We start from the raw sequence: 22,958 nt of genomic DNA, 5'->3' as shown, positions 1-22,958 counted from the left end.
GCCTCATATGTCAGAGAGATTGCAGACTCCAAAATATCATTAATATGTCCCCAAATCAACCTCTAAAACTCAGTACCATAGGACAATAAAACAATAAATGATCCAGTGTTCCTATATCTAGATGACAGTGCCAGCATCTAATAGACTTAGAATTATCCAACTTATGCATTCTAATAGGGGTCCAAAAATAATGGTGTAACAGAAAAAACCATGTTTGTCTCATAGATTGCTTTTTTTTTTCTTTGATGTTTCTAGGCCATAAATCGTAGAAGTCTGCCAGGTACTGTCCTTAAGGTCCAACTACTGGAGTTGCCATCCAAGCTCACTTCAGCCTATCTAAACCATATTGTTGTTTGCGGGATACATACCGTAAAAGTCTTCCCAGCACTGTCCTCGTGTTCCAAATTAATGGAGTTCCCATCAAAGCCCTCCCCAGCCCATCCTAAACTGAATTGCTATATACGAGACACAGACTGTTCAAGTCTGCCCGTAACTGGCTTTAGTTCTTCAATTTATACCATTCATTTTCTAATTAGAGATCCTCAGTGTTCAACCCATGCTTTTTTTGAATTGTGTCACTGTTTTAATTTCTGCCAACTCCCTGGGGATGGCATTCCAGGCATCAGCCACCCTCTCCTGAAAAAAATTTCCTAACATTACTCCTAAATCTACCACCCTGCAACCTCAGTTAATGCTCTCTGGTTTTACATTTTCCCTTTTCTGTAAAATATTTGGTTCTATATTAATACCTTTCAAGTATTTAAATGTCTGTGTCATATCTCTCCTGTCCCTCCTCTCCTCCAGAGTATACATATTCAGGTCTTCCAATCTCTTTTCATACGTATTTTGGCTCAAACCTTTACCATTTTTCTCACCTTCCTCTGGACCACTTCAAGACTTTTTACATCCATAGCCAGATACAGCCTCCAAAATGAACAATATTCCAGATGGGACCTTACTAATGACTTGTACAAGGGCATCAATACCTCCTTTCTTCTCCAGGTTAAACCTATCTCTATACAGCTTAGCATCCTTCTGGCTACAGCCACTGCCTTGTCACACTTTCCATCACCTTCAAATCCTCAGACTCGTATTACCCCAAGATCCTCTCCCCACCTGTGCTTACCAGCCTTTCACCTCCCAGCACATATGGCTCCCAAGCATGAGACCATTCTTCTAACTTTTGCAAATCCTTTTTCATGTTTTCCACTCCCTCCTGGGTGTCCACTCTGTTACAAATCTTTGACACAGTTCTGCATATTAAATTGATAAACAAACTGAATGCCTTCTGCCTTGACCGAAAAGTCACTAACTGGGTTAGAAACTGGTTAAACGGTAGTGGTAAATGATGTTTACTCAGAGGAAAAGGATGTTACCAATGATGTACCTCAGGGAATGATCCTTGGCTTGGCCATAGGCGTCTGAACCAATTAAGGCCTTAGGCCCCTCCCCATGCATCCCAGGATACACAGGGAAGGGGACGGCCCACCATTTTGGAGTGACAGGTAATAATGGCACTGTCCAGCACTGAGACTTGACCTTTCGGTGATCATTCACTGGTGAGCAATATTTGTCTGAATCAACTCTGCTGCAGTTTTTGGGGGAGTGAGGGTGTCTGGATTATTTCTTTTGTAAAATCAATTTTAAAAAAAGGCTTTGAATCATCTTGAAAATAAGGAAAGGGAAAATCCGTAGCAAGGCATCTTACTTTAACCACAGGCTTCCCCAAAATACAAATGGAAATGGAAGGAGGGAAACCAAGTTCAGGAAATAACACAAAATCATAAAGAAAACATGCACGCTTCATTTACCTGAATTACCGGTAATACCTCCTATAACCAACTGCTTCTCCCTCAACCCTTACTAAGAGGAGCAAGTAAATTCCAGAACTAACTCTTCTTTGACTGGGAATAACAGCATGCAATTGCTCTGGATTATAAAAAAAAAAAAAAAAAAAAAAAGCAACAACATATAATCCTATCTAGCATGTTAAACTATGCATTTCCTAAGAAATTGTAGGAAACATGCCAATAACTAAAGCAATAGTTTACATCCTAGGAGACAAATCTGGATAAATATTGACCTTAGAAAAAGTACTGAACATGCCTTAAAAAAATAAAGGGAAAAGGGATGGAATTTGATATACCACCATTCTATAATTACCATCAATGCAGTGTACATATTATATACAGGTAACTCTTTTTTGTACCAGGGGCAATGAAGGGTTAAGTGACTTACCCCAGGCACTAAAATGGGAATGAAACCCAGTTCCCCTGGCTCTCGGACCACTGTACTAGCCATCAGGCTACTCCTGTACTTGCAAAACCTTAATACAATCAGACCATGTTCTAACTTAAGGATTGATATTTATGTATATTACTTATAAACCACTTCTATTTGAAGTGGTTTACATTCAGGTACTCTTAAGTAGTTCTCCCTATCTGTCCTGGTGGGCTCACAATCGAACTATGGTACTGGGGCAATGGAGTGTTAAATTACTTACTCAGGGTCATGAGGAGAGTATGGGGATTGAACCCACAACCTCAGGGTGCTAAGGCAGGCAGTCTAACTACCAGGCAGCTCTTCCACTCCAAAGTGATTTAACCGGCCAGGGAAAGCTCTGTAAATATTCAATTTCATTCAGCCAGTTAATGCCATGGAATATCAGCACTAACCAGTAAAGCCATAGCCAGCAATTTTGTAGGCGGTCTGGGGATGGAGTCAGTACTTATGCGGTTAAGTGCCAATATTCTGCAGCACTTATGTGGTTAAGTCCCAATATTCCGCCCTTGCCCACCCGAGGCCCTCTGTTACTAAGCCACAGCAGAGGTTTCTACTGCGGCCCAGAGCGCTAAATGCTCCAGCGCTCATAGAATTCCTTTGAGCATCGGAGCAGCGTTGGCCCATTTAGCGTCCCGGGACACAGTAGAAACCTCTATCATGGCTTATTAAAAGGGGGAGGAAGTTAGCATGCCAAATCAGACTGCATAAAACAGAGAAGCCATCCACACTTCACCGAATATTCAATGCTGTTGCCCGGACATGGCCCAGAATTGAATATCCAGGCATAATGCTGATGGCAGCCAAAAACAAACATTGACTGCCACCAGATGAATATTTATCTCTATAATTTTAACCTTAAATCATTCACTTCAGTGGTGTTTTGTTTTGTTTTTCAAAACGCAAAAAGCTTTGCTTCCATACAACGTAATGGAAAATGCACAACTGCCTCAGTATTCCAGCCATGAGTTACTTCTGCATTAATCAGGAGTAGTGGATTTGGGCAGGGTTTCCCAGAGGAACATACCAAGCATGTATGTGTCTTGCTAAATAGAGAAGCAGAGGGATCTTCTGTACTGACCCCTTGTCATGCATCTCTCCATATCTTCTTTAAAGCTGTGACAACTATTTTGGAAGGTTGCCCTGTATCTCATAAGTGTCTCTTTCGACAACAACTGGCATTTATTTATTCATTCATTCAATATTCTATACAGTTCTCTCAGGGGAGCTCAGAATGGTGACCTGTCATAGCCGCGCTGGACAAACGCGCTCCGACAATGGCGCACCGACAATCACGCACCGGATTAAAACAGTTACTGTAAGCTCTCCAAAGAGGGGTGTGGGGGGAATCCCCCAACTAAATTTAGCAGTGTCTGCACTCCTGTTGGGGGAGGGGTAGGGGGGAACCCCCCCATTACAGAGGAAACTGACGATTACCCCCCAAAATGAGGTAAAACGGCAGTTTCTTCTGTAATGGGGGGGTTCAGCCCCCCAAAGGGAGCACGAACACTTCTAAGTTTAATGGGAGGGGTTCTCCCCACACACACACACCCCCTCGGAGCGCTTACTGTAAATGTTTTAATCCGGCGTGCATAAGTCCTGCGTGCGATTGTTGGCACACCATTGTCGGCACACGTTTGTCCCGTGCGTTTTAGTTAGTGTACCGTTCAGAATAGTTTACATGAGTTTATTTAGGAACTCAAGCTTTTTTTCTCTGTCCCAGCAGGCTCACAATCTATCTATATAAGACCAACAGATTCTGACTTCCACATTACTAGTTTATTTCGAAGTTTATTTGTTACTTATATACTGCCTATTAGTGGAGATTGTCTGAGCAGTTTTAACATTCAGGTACTCAAGCCTTTTTCCTTATCTGTCCTGGCATACCTAACATACCTGTTTGAGATAACCAACATATTTACCATTATCCAACTTTTGGAGGCCAATGAGTATTTGAGTGAATCATGCTTAGTTATCGTAACTTGTGGAATTCATTGCCACAGGATAGAGGGAAGCAAATATTATAATTAGGTCACCCAGTTAATCCCTACACCATGACTGCTGCTGGAAGGGGATGAGAGATGAGTAACCCTTCACAGGTCCTGTGCCTTATACACTTCCTCTAAGCATTTACTCATGTTCCTATCAGTGGCGGCGGCCAAAAAAGCAAACAGGATGCTAGGAATTATTAAAAAGGGATGGTTAACAAGACTAAGAATGTCATAATGCCCCTGTATTGCTCCATAGTGCGACCTCATCTGGAGTATTGCGTTCGATTCTGGTCTCCTTATCTCAAGAAAGATATAGTGGCGCTAGAAAAAGGTTCAATGAAGAGCGACCAAGATGATAAAGGGGATGGAACTCCTCTCATATGAGGAAAGACTAAAACGGTTAGGGCTCTTCAGCTGAGGGGAGATATGACTGAAGTCTACAAAATCCTGAGTGGAGTAGAACGGGTACAAGTGGATCAATTTTTCACTCCGTCAAAAATCACAAAGAGTAGGAGATGAAGTTACAGGGAAATACTTTTAAAACAGTGGTCTCAAACTCACGACTTGGGGGCCACATGCGGCCCGCCAGGTACTATTTTGAGGCCCTTGGTATGTTTGTCATAATCACAAAAGTAAAATAAAACAGTTTCTTGATCATATGTCTCTTTAGCTATAAATTGCAATATTATTATTAAGATTTAACCAAAGGGAAAGATTTATAAACTATAAAGAGCTTTACCTCATGCAAAATTGTCATTTCTTTAATTAGACATTAACTATTTTTTTCTGAGGCCCTCCGAGTACCTACAAATCCAAAATGTGGCCTTGCAAAGGGTTTGAGTTTGAGACCACTGAGTTAAAACCAATAGGAGGAAATTTTTTTAATCTTTCTAATCTTAACTAATAGTACTCTCTCTATATGGCCTATTAGTATGTTATCTATTTTTTAATGAACTGTAAACCGAATCGAGTTCCTTCGGGAAATGACCCGACATATAAATTGAAGATTAGATTAGATTAGATTTTTTTTCACTCAGAGAATAATTAAGCTCTGGAATGCGTTGCCAGAGGATGTGGTAAGAGCGGATAGTGTAGCTGGTTTTAAGAAAGGTTTGGACAAGTTCCGGGAGGAAAAGTCCATAGTCTGTTATTGGGAAAGACATGGGGGAAGCCACTGCTTGCCCTGTATTGGTAGCATGGAATATTGCTACACCTTGGGTTTTGGCCAGGTATTAGTGACTTGGATTGGCCACCATGAGAACTGGGCTTGATGGACCATGGGTCTGACCCAGTAAGGCTATTCTTATGTTCTTATGAGCTACATAGACCTTTGCTTGGACCTACAGTAGTTCTCCATGAAAGTGTGGTAAGTAAAAGCTGAACTGTAACATGATATTGTGTACCAATGGCACAAATACAGCATCATACTCTCTCCTCTGGGATTATATTAGTACTCCAATCTTGTTTGATACATACAGTATTTGTATTATACAGCTCAATCCCTTTAAAGGCAGATAAACAAACTCTGTTGTGAGTAAAGCTGGATAAATCTGTTTCTCGACCCCTGTGGAGGTTATTCTTGTATCTTAAAGCTTTAAAACATTACCTGGGGGATCTCATTATGAACTGGCTTGATCAGCTGTCGCTCATGGCACTCCTGCCTTGCTTGCAGGTTGCTGTTTTCCACATTTTAAAGCGTCTATAAAGAGACGTGATCTTATGTGAAGGCAGGGCTTAATTTTAGACAAACAGGAAGTGGGACTAGCAGCGGGGCCAGGGCCAGAATTGGGGGTGAAGCCACGGTCAGAAGTGAATTTACTCCTACACATACAGTACTTCATTTGTGGATAAAAAAGAGGCTGCAATGTACAAATATTTGGAAGAGTTATACTGTATATTTAATTATACAAATATTAAAGAATATCATCTACTCTAGTAGATATTTGCAACAATATCAACAAAGTCTTGGACTAATCAGGGTCTTTCTCAGCATTTACATATTTAATACCATAGAGTTCTCTCCAAAAACATTTGGCAGCCAGGTGGCATGGAAGAGTAACTGGGTAGAACGAAGGAATATTGCACAGCATTAAAAAAATTTGTCATTTATAAAAATGCATCCACTCTCCATATCTCTGCAAATATGTAGACATGTAACATAAATGCATAATACAGGGCGAAAATGATATGCCTAATTTTATATCAACTGACTTAAAGGCCGTTTTACTAAAGCTTACCATGCGCTAATGGAATTAGCACATGCTAAATGCTAAAAACCCCAGTTTATACCTATGTGCTTTCTAGCATTTAGGCCCTGATTCTATAAAAGGCGCCTAACTTGTAGGCGCCATTGAGCACAATTGTCAATCATCCACTAGGCACCTTTTATAGAATTGCGCCTAGAAGTGCCTAAGCAGTCTTAGGCATTATTAGGCGTTGAAATCTTAGGCGTTCTACTACTACTACTACTACTTATCACATATATAGTGCTGAAGGTGACCCGTCAAATGCGCGCAGGACAATTGCGCCCCGACAATTGTACACACGACAAATGCGCACACTGAATGGGAGGTGACCCGTCAAATGTGCTCCGATAATTGGATACTATTTTGTATTTTTGTGGGTTACAAAGTAACCCTCTTTTTTGAGGGTGGGGAGGGGATGGGGTGGGGACCTCCCCACACTACACTTAAAACATTCACTTCGTATCTAGTGTTAGGGTAAGGTTTACATTATGATTATGTGAACCCTTTACATAGGGTATCTGGAAGGCCTTTATTTGCTGAGACTCCTCAAGCCCCTTGTCCGTGCGCACAATTGTCGGGGCACATTCGTCGGGATGCAATTGTGCGCGGATTTGTCGGTGTGCCTGCGCTGAAAGGTGTACGTAGCGCTGTACATTTTTACATTTAAAGAGGCTCCCTGCTTGGAAGAACTTACAATCTAACTTGGACAGACAGTACCCAAGGTGAGAGGAGTTAGGAGTCGAAAGCACTCTCAAAGAGGTGGGCTTTTAACTAGGCCTTGAACACTGCCAGAGTTTATGCCAGGATTATCATGAACAAAATGAGTGCACCTAAGTCAAACCGTGCCCCAAATCCACCCAGAATCTGCTTTTAACCATGCCTAGTTTCTGGTAGGTGCCTCACAGTAGATGTCTAACTCAAAGTGGTTGGCATCTACCAGATAATTTTTTTAAATTGTTTTTTATTACTTTTTAATGGCGCTTTACAATTATCAGCACAATTAAGCCAACGGAAAAATTAAGTCGGGCGCCTAGATCGGCTAAGCTGTAGTACAGTGTATCGCAAACTGTGCCACGGCGAGATTCCGGGTGTGCCGCAAGATGTCGGCAAGGAGGAGAGGTGCCTGTGCCGGCTGACTGCGTACAGGACATGCCTCTCACGGTGAGAGGCACTTTCTGCAGGCATAGTTGGCACTGGCCCCTCCTCTTCTCTACGCACCTCTCTTCTTGCAGCACCCCCCCGTCCCCCCACACACACATGCATTGGCGGCTCAAGCGCCCACCTGGAGGGCCTTTGCACATGCACGTGACAACATTGCATCGACATCCACGTATTTCCAGATGCATCCCAGCCGTGGCACATGGTTTAGTGTGCTGCAGCTTCCCAAAGTTTATGAGACACTGCCATAGGGTGTGAGAATGACTTGCATAAGCACACGCTTAGGCCACGTTTTACCAGTTGGGTATAAGGGCCCCTTTATTACTTTATCGCATATTAGAAAATCTTGGGGGAGGGTGTTGGATGTGATAGAATAACTGCAACACCCAAAAAGTGGAAAAAAAGGAGACCTCAGCATAAATGCACCCCCATAATTCAGCACAAGTCATTGGTCTCTCAGAAAACTCCACCTACTCTCAGCCACATTCATTCACGTTTGCAGAATAATATTCTCAAACGCAGAAGTACTTCAGGACTGAATTGATCCAAACACATTAAAATTGTGTGATACAGGCTGCTGTCGAGTCTGGCTGCTGAAGTTTTTTTTTGCTCTTTCAGTATCTGAACTCATTTTAATGTGTTTGGATCAATTCAGTCGTGAAGTACTTCTGCTTTTGAGAATATTATTCTGCAAATGTGAATGAATGCTGCTGAGAGTATCCTTAGTCAAGAATTAGGAGTTGGTTTTGTGGAGTTTTTTGAGAGACCAACGACTTGTGCTGAATTATGGGGGTGCATTTGTGCTGAGGCCTCTTTTTTTATGTTGCAGTTATTATATTACAGGAGACCATACTATATAAATTGTGTTTGATTATGATTTTCTTGTCATTTAAAAATATCAGTACAGTGCTACTTTTTTCCCCTCCTTCAACGTCAAACACATCACATCCAGCATGTATCAGAGCCCTACCAATGAGATCAGACAAGAAATTTGAAATCATGGATTATGTTGTCTATTGGGCTTGTGGAACATTTGGGATTGTGAAGTCAGTTGGCTTGTGGATCATTTGTGTGGTTAGAGGTGAAAACAAAAAGCTGTGGATACTGATGTTCTGGAATTGATTTATTGTACACTCATACACATAAAACCATAAAAATACAATGATAAAAGTCCAAATGGACCCTACACGGTGTGCACAGGAATGGGACAATGAGAAACCAACAGAAATCTGTAGGAATCCTTTTCACTGAATACCACAAAGTGAAAATGTGCTTTATGACTTTTCTCATTGTGTCAGCTATCTGTTCTCATATTTTATTGTTTTCCAATAAAAATTCAAGTCACAAAATACATCTGTGGGTATCCATGGTGTTGGTGACAAAATAAACCAGGAACAAACAAAAAAAGAAAGAAAAAAAAAAAGAACTGCAGATGTGTACAAGATGCAGGCAAAATTTGTTGTGACAAATATAAATATATAAAAACCTTTTTACCAAACAATGGACCTGACACGGTCCGTGTTTCGGACAAACCTTCGTGACTTTGTGAGACACTTTACAGCAGTTGGCGATTCTCAGCGCATCAGACCTTTTGGTTTATGACATTTTTATTCTACAATTTTTTGTGGCATATTTTTCCAAACCTTTTTTCATCTTGGACCCCCGACGAAGGTTTGTCTGAAACACGGACCGTGTCGGGTCCATTGTTTGGTAAAAAGGTTTTTATATATTTATATTTGTCACAATAAATTTTGCCTGCATCTTGTACACATCTGCAGTTCTTTTTTTGTTTGTTCCTGGTTGGTTTTTTTCTGCAGACAAGGTTGGACCTTTCCTCCCTTTTTGTTGGTGACAAAATAATCATTAATACCAATGAGATGGGAGGGGATGGATCTAAAGTGAAAGGGTATGGATGGGGTTCAGATTAAGACCCATATGAACACCTTAACTCAGCTAAAAAAAATAGAAAATGCATCCCAAAAAGTATTACATATATAGCGAAGTAATGACTATTGTTTTATGTTTGATATGTGGATGGTAATATAAAGAAATAAAACAAAAAACACAGGAAATAAGGTGATACCTTTTTTATCGGACTAGCTCAATGCATTTTATGATGAACTTTCAAAGGTAACCCTTCTTCAGATAGACAAATATCAGTATATATGAGGAAACCATGAAAGCATTTTAGGGATAGGAAGAGGGAGGGGTGGGTGGGTGGACAGGAGACAGAAAGGTGCGGATGGGAAAGAAAACTGTAGGGATATTGAGGGGATAGTAGCAATATATGGGAATAGGGTAGGGATGGAGACCAGATTATATCTCCATGTACACCTCTAGTGTGGACCTGTGGTTTTCTGACAATACTGGGCATTATATTACACTACTTTGAGGTCATTTCTGAGCCTTCGGTACCTTTATTCAAGAATTAGGACTTTAAGTCAAGCAAAGAGAGACTACACACAAAACATGTTTCTGATAATAAGAAATTATCAACTGAGCAAAAGCAAGACAAAGCTTATCACTTCACAACAGCATGGTTCACCACTAATTTGTCTTTCTCTTCCTCTTCAACAGCTCAGTTGTCTGCAGTACTACACAGTTTTTGGCAATGGAACCGACTTTCAAACGGCTACTGGAGGTTGTATAGATAACCCCAAGTATTACAGCTATATCGCAGTGCTGGCCCTCATAGCTACCATCATGTTGGTGCAAGTCAGTCACATGGTCAAGTTAACACTGATGCTGATGATCACAATTGCTGTGGGAGTGGTCAACATTTACGCCTGGAGGCAGATCTTCGATGAATATGACAAGAGGCGGTTCAGAAGCCAAGCGTAAGATGTTTACCAAAAGCACACAGTGACCCAGTAGAGAGAGAGAGATCAATATCTACAGTTTAGTTGAGTCTTTGGGAAACCCCTATATGCACTGCTCTCCAGTGCTTTAATTAAAAGCTATTTTTATGCATTGGATCCTTAAGGGGAGGGCTGAAACTATACACCACTTAGGAGTCATAACATGATTATGCACTGGTGTTTATGAGCTTGGCCTCTGGGGGGATCATTTCTTTCAATACTGCTTGGATCCTTTTTTTCATGAGCCAAATTCTCTTGCAACATCAATGAGTGTATTGTATGCTGTAGGTCATAGCTGATCTTGGGAACAATGTGAACAATTTTTACTAGTTGCATATGGTGATTGATTTTTTGATGTACTGTATTTTTGTTTTCAAGGTCTTCTCTCCTTTCTGAAAGCACTTATTGGGATTTTATCGTGCTTTACTTATTTTGGAGTAAGGGACGGCCAACCCCTAATAAACTTAGGGATTAGAAGTAAAAAAGTAAAACAGAATTAGATAACAAAATAGACTCGTGCAGCTCAATTTGACTCATTTTGGATGATATATAACTAGACATTAGGGGTGTGCATGGCCAAAACAAAATTGATCCCAATTTCCTGGCATTTTATTTTCATGTTCCCTCAGGGTTTCCGCAGCTGGTATTGTACTTGTTGCAGGGTTCTTGGTCTTGCTGCATCTTTTCAGGTTGACAAGACGCAGCGAGACCCAGAAACCTGCAACAAGCAAATTTTATTTTCAGTTCATTTCACCTATTCATTTTTTAAAGCATGCACTGTATATGCAAGAAACTTTTAAAACACAATTTATATGCATGCATGAATGATTTACATGTATGTTATAGTTTCAGTTATCCAAACGAACCAAATGTGTACCCAAAAAAACCCCCCACCCCTAGAAAACTTACCTACTGTGATCATTTTCTGCCAGGTTGCTGACCTGGAACCTTTCTTAGAGGCCCTTCCACTAACATAACATAACATAGCAAACCATTTATATACTTTCATAATAATAATAACTTTATTTTTATATACCACAATACCACAAATAGTTCAGAGCGGTTTACAGAGGAAAAACTGTATACAAACAGCGATAATACAAAAAATTTTGAAATTACATTAGTATGTTAAGATTAATCGAGTTTATCTGGGAGTGTTTTAGGAATGCATCAGGCAGAACTGGAGTCAAAGAAATTTGTCAAAGAGATAAGTTTCAGGAAGTCAATCAAAATTTGATAAGAAAATGCATTTGAAATAAAGTTGGTTAAACGTTTGTTCCATTTGCCTGCTTGGAATGATAGTTCTATATGGTTAACAAATGTAAATGCTGTACATACACAGAGAATTATATACTTATTTATAAAATTTAGCAAATAAATGGGTTTTCAGTATCCTTCTGAAAGTTTGTTATGAGTTAGAACTTATTACCAAATTACTTAGACTCTTCCCCAGAAACCGGCCTGATAAGCTAAAGATCTATTAAAGAAATGCTTGTAGTTATAGCCCTTTACTGTTGGAAATTAATATAAATAGAGTTTGCGCAAAGTTAGTTTTCTGTCTGCAAAATTAAAATGATCCACAAGATAAGTTGGTATAAGACCATTCAATGTCTTGTAACAAATGCAATCCATTTTAAAAAGAATCCTTGCTTCAATTGGGAAACAGTGCCAGATCTAATAATATTTCGCCATATGATCAGTGTTTTTCAGTTTGAAAATCAACCTGAGTGCTGTGTTCTGAATAAATTGCAGTCTGATAATGTTCTTCTTATAAGTAGCTAGATAGATAATTTTACAGTAGTTTGGCAGACTTAGAATCAAAGACTGGATAAGAAGTCTGAAAGCGGAAAATTCAAAATATGATCTGATAGACCGAAGTTTCCACAACATAAAGTAACTTTTTTTTATTTTTTTTTTTACCAAAGCATGAGCGTCAAAAGAAAGATTACAGTCTAAGGGGCATTAAGGGGAGAATTCTGAATATAGTGCTCAAAAGATCTGTGCTGCACCCTTATTCTACAAAGGGTGTCTGACCTTTATAGAATATTGGCATAGCACCAGGTTGGCATTATTGTATACAGTAAAACCTTGGATTGCAAGTAACTTGGTTTGCAAGTGTTTTGCAAGACGAGCAAAACATTTGATTAAATTTTAACTTGATATACAAGCAATGTCTTGCAATACAAGTACATACAGTATACACACATCACAACTCTCGCTCTAAAACTGCAAGGGTGTATTGACCGTTCTAAATAAGCAAAGTCTTGCAATACGAGTACATATACACGCGTCGCATCATCACAACTGAGCCGATGGTTCTTCTCTCTCCAACGCTGTAGTGTAGTGACTGTTCTAAATGAGCGAGGTCTTGCAATACAAGTACGTATAGTATTTTGTATTAAAGTTTTTGGGTTGTGGAACGAATCATCTGAGTTTCCATTAGTTCCTATGGGGAAATTTGCTTTGATATATGAGTGCTTTGGATTACAAGCATGTTTCTGGAACGAATTATGCTCGCAAACCAAGGTTTTACTGTATTATGTTTATTGCATTTGATATACAACCCTATCTTGGAGAAGTTCAGGGTGGTGTGCAATGTTTTTTTAAATTAGGTCCCTATCTGTCCTGCGGACTCACAGTCTAACTATGGTACCTGGGGCAATGGAGGGTTAAATGACTTGCCTAGTGTCACAGGAAGCAGTGCTGAAATTAAACTGGCAACCTCAAGGTGCTGAGGCAGCAGTTTTAACCACTAGGCCAATCCTCCACTTGCCACCTAACTTTTGGGAACACCCATGACCCGCCTATGCACTTTCCATGGCCAAATCCCTTTTTGGCTTGTGCACAAGAAAAGTTATATGCCAAATTATAGAACAGCACACAGGGGACAGCGGCATGCAACTTCAGTTGAGTAACGGCAACAATTAAGTAACCGTCTAGTACCTAGTTCCTCATTAAGTTGCATGCGGATCTCTGATCCTTGTGTAAATTCCAGTGCCCAACTTTGGGTGACCTAAATAGAATCCAGGGGTAAGCACTTAATGGGTGGTTAACCCACAGAAAATGTGTGACTTAGGGGGTTTTGCAGTAGTTTGCCTGTTACTTAGGCCTAGATGCACTAAAATCAGTGATCCTCAAACGATCGTTGTAAAACTGGTTTTGACTGGTTCAGCGATGATTGGATTCGCTGGCCCGATGCAGAAAACAGCTCACCGCATGGCTTTCTGCAGGATTGCTCATTCTCCAAACTGACCATGCAAATAAGCTCATTAATATTGAAATGCCATATAAACTAGCAAGAGCGATTGATGCTCTAATGGCTTCCCAATGCACAAAAAAAAGTTATTGCTTTTAGCGATCTGAAAAAAAAGCCACTGGTCTTGCAAGACCAGTTGCTTACCTGTCCCACTGATACAAAAATATGTATAACATGCCAGACCATTTTTTTTAATGGGCACAGATGCTGTGCATGTATTACACACAGCACAATATCAGCCCCATTAAAAAAAAAAAAAAAAATCCTCCCCTATCTGTCGCCGATGACAGCCATCCCCGACATCCCCCCGACGAACTGGCACTGGGGACTGACACTGGGGATGCCCACTCCCTCTGGCCATGCTGACCCCCCCCAGAAAAAAATAGGCAGGAGGGATGCCCACTCCCTCCTGCTACTGGATGCTCCTCTGAACCTCTCCCTCACCACCAGAGGGAGGCAGCTCCAAGGCCCAACAATCCAAAATGGCGGGTCTTCCCCTCCTCGGTGTATCATGTGATGCACCCTAAGGCCTCAGATGCCTAAGGCCCCTCCTTAAGCGTATGAGCCAGTGAGGGCCTTAGACTCCTATCTCTGTATCCCTCCTAAAAATCAATGTTGACTAGTGCAATGCTAAGCGTGATTCTGCGGGAGGTTGAGGTAGATGCATGACTTCGAGATACTCCTTAGAGTATTTGGAACCAGCATCTAATTGAAGATCCAAGTCAACAGCCATCTGATGAAGAAAAGATTAAAAAGATAGCTGATCCGCCAGTGCTTTGCCTCGAGAAGAACTCGAGGTCGTCGAGGCAGCCTGGGTCAAAGATGAAGCTTCGGCAGGAAAAAATGCATCAAAAGAATATGGAGACTTGGGGACGAAGCAATCGAAACCGCTGCATCCTCGAGGTGTGGAAGTGGAGACCTCGATCGAGGAGTAGGCGGTCTAGTCAAAGTAGGAGTAGATCGAGACTTAGTTGAAGAGGGACGTTCTTTAGAAGAAGAACTATGCCTCGATAAAGGCCTCGATCGTCGGTGAGAATGGTGCTTGGAAGCAGATCTCGAAGATCGAGGAGACTTCGCCTCGGAGACAGAAGCAGCCGATGCCACCAAAGAATGGATAGGACTGGAGGCTGTAGATCGAAGCTCCAGAGGCTTGGTGGAGGAACCTCGATGCACTCCCAAAGACTCTGCTCCTTGTATAGAGTGTGAGGATTTCTGCCGAGGCACTTGCAAAGGTTCTGATCCTTGCTTTACATGCCAGACCAGACACTCGCAGAGACTCTGCTCCCTGCAAAGAGTGATAAAGCTCAGACTGAGGCAAAGGAAACGGCTCGACCTCGCAGGAGTCTGCAGAATGCCTAATCTGGATGAGAGAAAGAAGCTTCGGTCCCATATTAGTAAGGAACTGAATGAATTGCTTCTCCAACGTGGTCTGGAAAGAAGCCGGCAAGGATGGATCCGCGTCTGAAATCGGACCACCTGCTTTGGCTGGAGGTTCCACCGAGGCAGTGTAAATGTGCTTTGACTTGGAAGTCTTGGGCACCTTAAGCACCATGGCTGGAACTTTCTGCTGAGCTATCTGACCTGAGGATACAGGGGAAGATACAGCAGACGTCGTTGAGGAGAGATCTGCTGCAAACGATGAAGGTCTGATGAAGCTCGAGGTGGAAGCAGTAGAAAGAGAAGGAGTCTCGGTCGAAAGTGAAGCCAAGGTCGCCTTCGAAGTCGAGGGATCGGAGGAAGAATCCATCCCGAAGAGCTTCTCCACCAAAAGATGACGACGTTTAAGGGCTCAAGGTTGAAGAGTAGCACAGCGCTCGCACAACTTCGGTTGATGATCCGGCCCAAGGCACTTGAGGCACCAACGGTGTGGGTCCGTGAGGGAAATCGCACGCTGGCACTGGCTACACTTCTTGAAGTCCGTTGCTGGCCGGGACATAGGAGGAAAAACAGCCGCTGCCTTTGGGCTGCGGCTGAGTGGCCTCCCCTGGCAGCCGAACGGAAGAAAGTAAAATTTTTTTTTTTAAAAGAAAGAAAAAGGAAAAATAACAGTGATTTGTGAAGAAAAAAACACAAACCACAGTGTAGAGAAGGCACGAAGTAACAAAGTTAAATGCAGAGAGTCAAAGACGGACTTTTTGGCTCCGCGGAAAACTGAGAACTTGAGGAGACATGCCCTACTCTGGGCGAGAAGGCACTCACGTATGCGCGGTGCGGTCGACTCAAAACTTCTAGTTTCTTCAAGCAAGTCTTCTTGCGAGCTTCCGCATCCGGGCTCCGCTGATGACGTCACCCATATGTGAGAATAGGCTGCCTGCTTGTCCTGGGATAAAAAACAGTATCTTAAAGAAGAAAGAAAGAAACAATCAGGGGTCCCAACTCCTTCAGCTCTTCCTGGGCTCCTAAGGAGCTCCCAAGGGGGCAAGCATGCCCCTTTGGACATGCCCCTTAGGGCACAAACCATGGTCACGTGCCCTATGACCATGCACCAAAGGTTGACACAGCTTTTGAGAGTTATGTTCTGGTGTCAGCTGATGATATCAAATGCCGCTGCCTGTCACACCTAAGTGGCTCATTGCCTTGCTCCAGTAGAGATCTAGCAATATAGGGGCAATTGCTCCCAAACTCCATAAGTTCACTACTTTTGAGAGCAGTATTCTGCCAGCAGCTGATGTCAGATGCTGCTTTCTTCCGCATCTGAGTGCCTCAGCAGTTTGTTCCATCAGAGATTTGGAAAAATAGGGACAGCTGCTCCCCAAAGGATGCCAATTCAAAAGATTCCTTCCAAGCAGTAATCTGGAACAATATTGTAAGTGACTTGCTCCTTAACTCATCATCATACCAATCATTCAGAAGATCACTGAAAACCCATATATTTGACAAATTCATTTAAACTTCTCAAACGATTTCCTCTATGTCTACTTGCATGCGCCTGCCTTCTGATATATATAATTATGTTACATCATGTTTGTTTACTCCTATTTCATGCTCTTGATGTAACTTCGCTGCATTCCTGCAACCTCTCTTGTTGTAAACTGTCTTGAACTGAAAGGTATGACGGGATGTAAATAAAGCTATTATTATTATTTATTTTAATGAATTATTTAATTGGGAGTTTTCAAGTATTCCTTTAAAAATTAACATCCAAATTAACTTTAAAGAATTCAGATTACTTTATCTTGCTAAACTACTGAAAGGTTTACTTTTATTAAGTCACTTCCACCACATTGAGAGGAATTCTATAAGGAGATGCCTAGTTTTAGGCAGCAAGAAGGCATATAAATGCCAGTATTTTAGTCCTTTATACAAGTATGAAATGAACATTTTCTGACTACGTAGTATTCTGTAAGTCAAGATGTGAGGGTACAAACTTTACATCAGGAGTTTGGGTACAGGGCGCACAATTATTCATGTAGATTATAAAATATAATCTATGGGGGGGGTTGTTGTTTGTTGGTTGTTTTTTTTTTTGCATTTGGGATGTGTGCACTTACTCCAGCTCTGCAACTAGTATAAGTGATCATGTCTCAAATATAGGCACATTTTGGCCCCTTCCACTAGTTTCTATAAAGAAAAGTAGGCATATATGTTTCCATAAAGAATAGGCTTCAAATAGATGCTTTCCTAGCACCTAAGTGTAGGCACCTAGTTATAGAATTACCCTCCACATTCTTTAAAAATGTGAATTGTAAGTTCAGAGTTGAGGTATGATAGCATGTAACATCCTGTCTGTCCACAGGTCTTCGTTGGTTCCTACCAAATATGCCATGACTGTGATGGTTTTCATCATGATGCTGAGTTTTTACTACTTTGCTCGACATGTGAGTGTTGCTCCATCTGTGCCTTATCCTGTACACTTCTAAAGCTTTTTTAGGCAGAGGCATAGCGAAGGTATGTGGCGCCCCCTCCCCACCCTCTTCTCTGCTCCCCGCTCCTTCCCAACCCCTCTCCCCTGCCACACATTCACCCTCTTCCCTTCCCCGTACCTTTTTAATTTTCCAGGCGAGAGCAACAGCACAAAATTGCTGCCTGCTTCATGTTAGCTATCCCTCTGATGTCACTTCCTAAGTGCGGGACCAGGAAGTGATGTCAGAAAGAGGTGACACCTATTTGGGCAGCAAGTTTGTAATGCTGCTCGCACAGGAAAAATTTAGGAGGTATGAGAGAAGGGAAGGGATGCCCACGCATGGAGGGGGGCGGAGAGGAGGACAGGTGCCTGTGCCCTTTACAAAGATCCCCCCCTCCACACCCCTCTTGCTACACCAGTGGTAGTAAGGGAGCTTAAAGGACTTGGTGGTTGGATGGCGTCATTTATTGCCAAGAAGTAGATATGGGGTTGATATCAATTGTCAGGATACTCAGACATGATTTTAAAGTAGCAATAGCAGCTCTGGAGGAGAAGAGAAATTCAATCAGCTCTTGTACTTTTCTACTGGTGACACTTGCTGAATGTATTTGCAGTCCCAGAGAAATCCTACTCTCTGTCCCCTGAGTTCACAGAAATCTTTGTACACTTAAGAAGAGAAAGGGAATGGAAAAAGGAAAGGTTGAGAAATTTAAAAAAACAAGGATTGTAAGATGGAGTTAAATGACTAATTCTCTAAGCCTAGCGCTTGGATTTCTGGGTAAGATCCAGAATTTCATACATCTGGCCTATTACTGTTAAAATGTACAGTACGTTGTAATGAATTTGTATTCATGGGATAATCAGACAGAAGTACAGCGTGATGTGAACAAGACTAAAAAAATATGTAGAGCAAGGGAGGAAAAAGTCAGGTTTACTACTATCCAGGTAACAGATAAGAATGTGGGACAATTGCACATTGGAGTTACATATGATACTGGTAATACCACATTTGAGTTGTTTTCTGCTGTTTCCTAGGTGGAGAAGCTATCAAGAACATTGTTTTTGTGGAAAATTGATGTCCATGATCAGAAGGAGAAAGTGTATGATATGAGGCGCTGGAATGAAGCCCTAGTGACAAATATGCTCCCAGAACATGTGGCCCGCCATTTCTTGGGATCCAAGAAACGGGATGAAGTGAGTGAATAGTTATTATGTCAAGAGAGACTTACTTATAAAGGGTCATGGGTTTGATATACCATCTTTCTATGGGTACAACCAAAATGGTTTACATATATTATGTACAGGTACTTTCTTTAACCCTAATGGGCTAAGAACATAAGAATAGCCTTACTGGGTCAGACCAATGGTCCATCAAGTCCAGTAGCCTGTTTTCACAGTGGCTAATCCAGGTCACTAGTACCTGGCCAAAACCCAAGGAGTAGCAATATTCCATGCTATTGATTCACGGCAAGCAGTGGCTTCCCCCATGTCTTTGTCAATAACAGACTATGGACTTTTCCGCTCTAATTTTTGTACCTGGGACAGTGGAGGGTTATGTGACACAGTTTGTCTCAGCTGCATTCCATGTATCATGCAGCCTAAGACAGAATGCATAAAAATGTCCTGTGTAGCAGAGGTGTAGCCAATCCTCCAACATTGGGAGCATCCAGGGGGTGGGCTGAAGGGTCAATGCATTCCTCCCTATTTCTCACTCCCCACCCCACGCTAAACATATCTTGATTAGAAGAGATGCTGAAGCCCCGCTAGCCCACAAGCTCTTCCCCTTCTCCTGGCACTGATTCTTGAATGTAGAGGTCAGTGGCATGCCTCCAGCTGCCAGTAGGATTTCTCGCACATGCTCAGTTCATGAACTGAGAAGGTGCCAGAAGTCCTGACAGCAGCTGCTGGAGGCATGCTGCCGGCTTTTACATTGAAGAATCAGCATCAGAAGGAGGGAAGCAGCTCAGGACTGCTTAGGACTTGAACTGGATGGTGGGGCTTTGGCATCCCTGCCAGCCATTTAAAGGGGTGCTGCAGTTCCGGAGGGGCCCTGAACTCAAAGTGAGGGGCCCTGTGCCCCCTCTGGTTATGCCACTGCAGTTTAGCTTTTCAAAATTACACACAATAAAGTGAGTGCTCACTTGTATCAATTTAAAATGTCACTGCTAGTTTTAGATTTCCTTTTACTTAAGCAGCTTCCATGTGATTTCTCTTATTCCAATGGAAACAACCACGTTGAGAGGTTTCATAAATTACTTTACAAAAAATATGGTCTGCATGTGCAAGATATTTCTTGTAGCTTCTTAGTTAGAGCGGTGAAGCAGGGTGCATCCTTGAACTGGGATAAGCAGTATGAGTGACAAGCATTCGGGCAGTAAGTAGCTCCTGATGAAGCAGTTGTGAAACAGACACTCCATTGAGCGTTGCTATCTGCCTGAGCCGCTGTTGAAATTTAAGTTAAGTTTATATTGATTCTTGCTCTAATGGATTCTGAAAGAAGATTATGAATATGAACATGTATGAAACAGCAAATAAGTCAATGGACATTTTTTGAGGAGGTTTTTCTGATTAGTGATGGGGTGCTAGAATTCCCACGGAGAGTTACATAGCTAACCCGTGTGGGTACCCACCGAAATCTTTTCCTCCTTGAACTTGAATGTTCATATTGCCTTTCGTTTTGTATTCTGTTGTTGTGGGCCTTTTACATAGATTGAATTGTAGCTTCTTAGTCCATATGGACAGGTCAGATCCATTCATTGATGAAGTAATTATTGGTTCTGGGGAGAGTGTGGTGTACTGGTTAGTGGTACAGCCTCAGCACCCTGAGGTTGGGGAGTTCAAACTGCTCCTTGTGACCCAGGGCAAGTCACGTAATCCTCCACTGCCCCAGGTACATTAGATAGACTGTGAGCCCACTGGGGCAGGTAGGGAAAATACTTGAAGTACTTGTATGTAAACCACTTTGAGTGTGGTTATAAAACTACAAAAAGTGGTATACAAGTCCCAATCGCTTTCCCTTCTCTTGTTCACATGGATTCTAAGAGGGGGATTATGGGAGGGCAATGTAATGAATTTTAGAATAGTGATTTAGGGACTTGTAGCAGAGTTTTTCGACCCTCTCCTGGAAGGGCTTAAAGGATTACAGCCCCATACAAAGGCAGACAGCACTGATCAAATACAATGCCACTGATGTGATGTACTCAGAAGCATGGGGCACATAATGCAGAAGTCTGATTGAATCTTTCTGATGGTAACAGTTACTGTATTTGCCACAGTCTTTAGGGTTTAGGGAGTGGAGTTTTCATAGAATAGTTTCTTTTCAGTCCCCCCCTCTTGGGGACCTTCCTCCCCCTCAGAAGGGACAGTTCTAGGAATAGATTTTAATTATGGTCTGTACATTTCAGTTAAGCCATTTCTGGCTTGTCCAGTAGGAAGAAAACCAATGGTTGAATTTTTCAGCTGAGCATCACTTTTTTTTTTCCTACTTTCTTCTGATATTTTAAAGATGTTTTCTTCTTTTATCTCTACTGCTTATTTTATGTTATATAACATTTATAAACTGCTGTGATGGATTTTCCAAACAGGAGTATATCAAACAAGATAAACTAAACAGTGCTTAGCCTCCATTGAGAACTACTTGACCCTTTCAGGGTTAATGTGCATATGGTGAGTACTTAGAAGATAATATGGCTGCTCACAAAGCCAGAAAAGGGATTCACGTCTGATCTGATTGTACATATGGAGAGAACTGTCTTATACTTGCCCTTCAGAAACTTCTGCTGCTGTAATGATATGATCTCACATCAGGAAAGAATGCAATTACAGAAGAATAGTTTAACATCATCGGCATCTCTTTCTGATATTTTTTGTTGTTGTTGTTGTTCAGGAATTATACAGCCAATCATATGATGAGATCGGAGTGATGTTTGCCTCCATCCCAAACTTCTCTGACTTCTATACAGAGGAGAGCATCAACAATGGCGGGATTGAATGCCTCAGGTTCCTGAATGAAATTATTTCAGATTTTGATGCAGTAAGTGAAATCAGATGGGAGCTTTTTTTTTTCTCTCCATTACATTACTATGAAATTTCCCAATGAATTTCAGAACTGCTTTAAGCTAATCCTGAGTAGCTGATATTAATTCAGATCCTGTTTATCACTCAGTGCAGCTGTATTTAAATCATTCTCTCTCTCTCTGTGCATCAGATTATTCAATGATAATCAAGTATTAATTTGGGAGTTACATTGGACCGGCATCTCACTTTAGAAGAATATACGAATTTGCTAGTCAAAAAATGTTTCTCAGTCTTATGGAAACTCCGAACCATTAAAAAATATTTTGATGTAGTATCATTTTGTCTGCTAGTTCAGTCTTCCAGCTTAAGTATGCTTGACTATTGACAAGCATACTAGTTGGGCACATATAAAAAAACACTGAAAAGACTTCGAGTTATTCAAAATTCAGCATTTTGGCTGATTTTTGATTTGAAAAAATAAAAAAATAGGAACATATTACTCCCTATTATCAAAAATTACATTGGTTACCGATGGAGGCAAGAGTTTTTTGTTTAAATTTTCCTGTATCTGTTTTAAATCAATATTTGGTATAACTCCTGCGTACCTGATCTCTTGCTTTTTTCTAGACTGTTTTATCAGGCCTACATGCAGAATCCATATGTTTGCTTACCCAACAGTAAATGCTTGTCACTTTAAAAGATTTCTGAACAGAACTCTTGCATTTCGGGCAAGTAAAATTTAATGACTGGTTGGGTAATATTATTATGCGTGCTCCATCTTATTTTATTTTTAGAAAATTAGTAAAAACACAGCTGTTTGATTGATTTGTAACCTAATGATTCACTGTTTTAATTTTTTATCTTGTATGTATTTCAGATGATTTGTATTGTATTTTTTTCACTGATTGTCCAGTACTTCTCCGTAACTATTATGGCTTTGGCAGTATACAAGAATAAATTATTATTATTATTATTGTTCTTTCCCTTATGAAAGCTGTCAAACAGTCCAGGGCTTAGGAAACTGCTGCTAGAGAATCCAGGGCAGAACTAGTATGGGGAGGGGAGGGATTTGTGCTTCCATAATGGCTGGAAAATCTTGGTAGGGCAATATGGCACGCAGTTATGGCACAGCCTGAGATAAAGCTAAGACAAGTAGAACAAAGACTGAGAAGAGAAAAGACTAACAGGGAATTGTTGCCAAATGTTGAGGCTCTAGTCTGATATACACTCCATCACTGCTTTTTCCTTCTTTTCTAGGTCTTATCTGAGTTCCATCTCTGTTTCCTCATTCCTTCTCTTTTCAAACCT

At 41.3% G+C, this 22,958-nt stretch overlaps 1 protein-coding gene across 1 annotated transcript in view; it reads left to right on the top strand.

The window, feature by feature from the left end:
• The window catches only part of ADCY3 (adenylate cyclase 3), a 267,206-nt gene that overhangs the window by 220,775 nt on the left and 23,473 nt on the right, over positions 1 to 22,958 (top strand). The window contains exons 13-16 of the mRNA XM_033937148.1: positions 10,253 to 10,512; positions 17,526 to 17,607; positions 18,669 to 18,827; positions 21,520 to 21,666. Of these exons, the coding sequence (XP_033793039.1) occupies positions 10,253 to 10,512; positions 17,526 to 17,607; positions 18,669 to 18,827; positions 21,520 to 21,666 (648 nt within the window). The remainder of the gene's footprint in view (positions 1 to 10,252; positions 10,513 to 17,525; positions 17,608 to 18,668; positions 18,828 to 21,519; positions 21,667 to 22,958) is intronic.

Source organism: Geotrypetes seraphini, chromosome 3 (genome assembly GCF_902459505.1).
Source record: "Geotrypetes seraphini chromosome 3, aGeoSer1.1, whole genome shotgun sequence".
Lineage (NCBI taxonomy): Eukaryota > Metazoa > Chordata > Amphibia > Gymnophiona > Dermophiidae > Geotrypetes > Geotrypetes seraphini.
The sequence above is the reverse complement of the archived record's forward strand: the minus strand, read 5'-3'. Positions and strand labels throughout refer to the sequence as shown.